This window comes from Austrofundulus limnaeus, unplaced genomic scaffold (assembly GCF_001266775.1).
Source record: "Austrofundulus limnaeus strain Quisiro unplaced genomic scaffold, Austrofundulus_limnaeus-1.0 Scaffold253, whole genome shotgun sequence".
Taxonomy (NCBI): Eukaryota; Metazoa; Chordata; class Actinopteri; order Cyprinodontiformes; family Rivulidae; genus Austrofundulus; species Austrofundulus limnaeus.
The window spans coordinates 327,798-332,975 of NW_013952655.1; the positions used below are offsets into that span (position 1 = coordinate 327,798).

At 40.2% G+C, this 5,178-nt stretch overlaps 1 protein-coding gene across 9 annotated transcripts in view; it reads right to left on the minus strand.

Annotated features, from left to right (window-relative positions):
• snap91a (synaptosome associated protein 91a) overlaps positions 1-5,178 on the minus strand; it is a 72,255-nt gene that overhangs the window by 16,585 nt on the left and 50,492 nt on the right. For 7 of the 9 annotated variants that reach the window (XM_014020469.1, XM_014020467.1, XM_014020470.1 and 4 more), the window contains 4 exons: positions 4,630-4,878; positions 2,444-2,527; positions 2,089-2,157; positions 1,690-1,806 (listed from right to left, as the gene is read on the minus strand). In XM_014020469.1, coding sequence (XP_013875923.1) covers positions 1,690-1,806; positions 2,089-2,157; positions 2,444-2,527; positions 4,630-4,878 — 519 coding nt within the window. The remainder of the gene's footprint in view (positions 1-1,689; positions 1,807-2,088; positions 2,158-2,443; positions 2,528-4,629; positions 4,879-5,178) is intronic. The other 2 variants (XM_014020473.1, XM_014020472.1) reach the window with 2 other exon arrangements.

Consider the following 5,178-nt stretch of genomic DNA (forward strand, 5'->3'; position numbering starts at 1 on the left):
CATCTCGTCAGTAACTGACGTGACGGGGGTACCCGGCGCGTCAAAATCGGACGTAGAGGGAACCTTGGAAAAGCGTCAATATGTGACGACATGGGAGTGAGAATGGGTTGGATGTTCACATCTTTGTTCCATCACTACAGTTAATAAAAAAAAAGTTTTTCTTTGCGAACTCTTCATCCAACACAACACTGATTGTTGAGTGAAAAAAAAAACAATATCTAGCCATCGCTATTGTTCTTTATATACTTATATGAGCTGTGGGAGGAATTATGATAATTTATACCCCACCGCATCTTCAGCCTGTTGATACTTGGTCAGGAAAAAGACGTCCAAAATGATGCAACACACTGTCTCATGTCATATTGAAGTATAACCCAAGCTTAGTTTGGTTTCCTGGTATGTAGGATGAGTTTGTCTGAGACATGATTTGTTTGATTTTTGTGAAAGGATCTTGGAAAAGACATGAATAGTCAGAAAGACTATTTTGGGTGGGGTTTGAAGAAGCTGAGATTTGGTTGGATGAGTGCCGGGCAGCTGGGGGGACATGTAACTCAGTCAAAATGACCAGAAAGAAGTTATATTTTATTTTAGTCATAACACTAGACAAGAAGGTGCTAATCGCACTAAATTTGAATTCAAATTTTTTCTTTACATGTGCAGAATAACTTTAAAATGACTATTTCTTCATGTTTTAAATTTCCTCACAAGTTAACCCAACCAATCATGGTTTTACCAAACCCTGCCCACACAGCAAAGAAACTCCACCTATGTACTGCAGAGACCCCTACTTGCATTAAAGACAAACGTTGCTCCGTCTCTGGTGCTCCTGTTTTTGAAACCCGTTGCTTCTTTTATTGATGTGCTATATAATAAACATTTGATCTACAGTAATTCAAGTTTTTTTTACATTAGTAACTCTTTTTAGACATACTTTTGTAATGACTTGTACAACAAAAAGTCTGAGGAGGCACTTGATAGCAGAAAGAGATGGCTCTTTTTAGTGAGCTGAGCCAAGAGAACTAACTCTCTAAAAAAGAGACGGAATTCCCATCATTGTATTTTATTATATTATGTACTGTATATCTTTATAAAGTCCTTTGATACACGTGATTTTTTTCAGCAGACTCTAGTTGTATGAGGGTATAATCCTAAAAATACTTGTTTTAACTTTTATATGTTTGTTTTGGGGCCAGCATGGTGACTCAGTTAGAGCTGTTGCCTCTCCTCAAGAAGGTTGTCGGATCGGATCCTGGCCGGGGACCTTTTTAATTTCCCTCTGGGATCAATAAAGCAAAAAAAATGTAGCGGAACCCCCCTATTAAAAACCATTAAATATGATTTTTAATAGGGGGGGTTCTGCTACAAAGTATTATTGAATTGATTTCTGAATACAGTTGGCATGTTCTCTCCGTGCATGTGTGGGTTTTCTCTGGGTCCTCCTGTTTCCTCCCACAGACCAAAAACATGACTGTTAGGCTAATTGTAAACTCTAAATTGTCCCTARGTGTGAGGGAAAGAGTGATTGGCTGTTTGTTTCATTTGTCTCTATGTGTCCTGTGATAGATTTGCAACCTGTCCAGGGTGTACCCGGCCCCTCACACAGTGATTGCTGGATATGGGCACCAGTGACCCTGAAAGGAAGAAGTGGGTAAAATATAAAGGATGGATGTTTGTTTGGTTATACAGTACCTAACAGATCAATGACTGGCTCYGGTACTGGTTCTGGCTCCGGTGGAGACGAGGCCTCTAGTACTGGAGGAGAAGTTGGAGCAGGAGCTGTAGTGGGAGCTGGAGATGAAAAYGTATCTGAACCAGAGGAAAAACACAAATCACTAACTGCCGCCTGTTAAAAGTCTAAGGAGATGTTGTCTGGTGGAGATGTTCTGCTCAAGCACACATGCAAGCAGAAGAAAGCAAGCATTCCTGCATCAAAACTGTGTATCCACCTCCTTGAGGCGTGCACCATGTAGAGGTCTGCATGTGCATGCAGACATCACTACCATGCCACAAAAACTTGTTGGGTTGCACACCTGATAGAGAAAGGAGTGGAAGACAGTGATGCAGTAAATGTAAAGCAGCAAAACTCACCCGTCACAATGTCTCCAACTGGAGTCGGCTCGGGCAACGGAGAGGGCCCGCGTGAAACAGCAGGAAGGTCTAAATTACCAGCGCAAGCAAAGAGGCAGGAAACGAGAAGGAAGAAAACCGTGGAGATTGAGCAGCAAAGAAAAACATTAGCGTGGCAGGTCAAAACATAAAGATTGAAGCCACAACAACAGTCCGGTGCTTGACGAGTGGGTTGCATGCACATTTCTCATACCACTATGAGGGGGGGACAAACCAAGACGTATGGGGATAAATTGTCGACAAAAGAGTGGACATATAGAAACCAGAGGAGACAGAGAGGCTCCACACACACAGAAATGGATTTCAACTCCTGTACCTGAACCAAAAAGGTCTACGCTAGGAGTGGTAGCAGCTTTGGATTCTGTGGTGGGGCTTTGCTCAGGCATAGAATCAAACATATCTAAGAACAAGGACAGACAACCACATGGACATTCAGATTTCAAGTCCGGTGCATTCAGAAGATGAGTTCAGAAAAGAGATGAAGGAGAGCAAAAAGAGAGCAGTTTGTTTCATAATAAATGGGTAAGCAGCTGCGTAACTCTTTGGTGCAATGCAAAAAGACAAAGTGCAAAAGTTAAAGGGGAATATTTCCAAACTTTGTTATGAAGACAAAGTCGACCACTTTTTGTGATATACTGTAGTTTTGGTTGCCAATTTGTGGTGTCACCAGTGAAGGTCTGGGTCTGTTTGTGTTTGCAAAGTTCTGACTGAAATGTTTTGAAGTTAGCAAAGCTAAGTTTTAAGCATTGGAATCTAACAAGGAAGGTCCTCAAAATCCGATGTTACTATTTGAAACAGAAAAAAAAATACAATGACCACATCAGTGTGTAACTTTATCTGAAACCTATTCTTACAATGTTGATTTTAGTATTAGTTCAATTTAGTTTAGCCTATTAGCCTGTACTCACTTAGCAACTAACAAATTTACAGGTATTTTGTCATAAATCAATTGGATCAATCCTACAGCTGGCTTTTCTAATGTATCTAAATAAATTTCCTGATGTGTCTCCGTAATCCAGGTATAAAAAATAAATAAATAAAAATAAGTAGGTCTTCTGGAGGGTTCTTCTTTAATGAAACATTTCATCTCTCCTACAAGAGACTTCTTCAGTCTGAGTTTCAGGTGAACTCAGCCTTATAAGCACTGCCTCCACATGGTGGACACATAGGTTGGTCACATGCAAAAGAGGACCATCAGCCAAATAATTCACAAAAATGGCTTCCTTTACTCCTCTCTCAAACCAACATTCCTCTCTATGGATGAGAACATCTTCATCCCTGAAAGAGTGACTGCTGGCCTGTAGATGAGTGTAAACTGCAGAGTTCTGGCCTGATGATGTTGCTTGTCTGTGCTGGCTCATTCTTTTGAACAGTGTTCAAAAGTGTAAGTTTAAGTGCAACATCACTGGAGGAGATCAGCTGGGACAAATTTTTTTCCTTTCTGAATCTTTCTCCAAATAGGCAGCCTGCATAACAAATTAGACTGATATTATTCACATTCAATGTGATTGTGTTTTCCTGTAAACAAACGAGAGACCTCACCTTTTCTGTTGCTACTTCTCAGACACCTCTGCTGCCCCCCCCCCCCCGCACTGTCCAGCAGAAATCTGTTTGCTCTGATTAGCTGATCATAYAGTATCAACTTTAACTAGCATTTTGTTACACTTACTTTTTAGTCAAACACTTGCTATTTTGACTAACATTTTGCTACTAGCTATTAGCTAGTTTTCACCACATTTAGCTTGTAGCTAGATATTTTTTACTTTTAGCTTTTAGTTAGACAACTGCTAATTTTAACAAGCATTATTCTAATTTGAGTTAGCTTTTTCTCTCCATTTAGTTAACATTTTGCATCCTTTAGCTAGTGTTTTGCAGTGATAGAAGCCTTTGTCACATTCACAGAATATGAGCTGAATGGCACAATCTAACTTACCCATGTTTTTTCTCTGGTTGAACAAGGAACTCACAAAAACTCAATTTGAGCATAAATTCTGAGCTTGAGCAATATTCCCTTTTAACTAAAGTGCATAGGCTACAATAAGGCATTCTCAATAAAAAGTATCAATAACACTATAACCATCAGCAGAAGAAAACAGTTTTTTCCCTATAAGTTTTGGTAGTTTGTTAGTATTTGGTCAATAATCAAACAAGTTGAGCCACCTCTGTTGTTAAGAAGAGATGAATATTCATTTATGCCCCTTATGAGATCAAATACACAGAACTGTTTGCATTCAAATGTAAAACATCAACAACAGTTTTTAGGATTTTTTTTCCAGATTTTTGGCTGTTGAAGAGGCGGTCAAAATGCTTGATTAACTCTAAGTGAGGAGCAGAGGAATTATGGAAAATAGAAAAGCAAATCTGTAATGTAGGGACTTGTTGAGTAATTACTGTTCGYATCATTATCATTAGTAGGAAGAGCAACACAATTAGGATTAATCAAAATCTTCATTATCATTTTAATTGTCAAAATGCGAGTTAGAGGCATAATGAGGACTTTACCACCAAAGATATCTAGAGTCGGGGCAGCTGCAGACTCTATGGTGGTGGCGTCGGTGGTGGTTGTGGTAGTAGTAGTGGTGGAAGGAGGGGCAGGGGCAGCAGGAGCAGCGATGGAAGCGATGGTGGTCGGCGCTTCGCTAGAGGTGGAAGGAGTGATGGTGGTATTGGCCTCTGTCTTGGCAGGCCTCATTGCGAACAGGTCCAGCTCTGGAGCAATGTCTGCACTTCCCTCAGTCGTAGCGAAGGGGTCTTCAGGTAGAGCAGCAGGAGATGGTGTTCAGAGGTTAGGGGGGTGAGGTTATGATTAGAAAAGAGGGAAAGGAGGTATTGAGGCATGGGTAAGACAAAAAACACTGAAAAGTATTTTTCTGAAGCCAAATGTCTCTGAAGCTCTAAAACAGAAAGCAAACAAAACTCTAAATCCTTTATTAACTTCAGTGCTGCACCCAACAGGTTAGCACAAACTGTGGGGAGGAACTTTTACTGCTCAACTTCAATCTGTCTGTCTGAGTTTTCTTTCTTTCTTTCTTTCTTTCTTTCTTTCTTTCT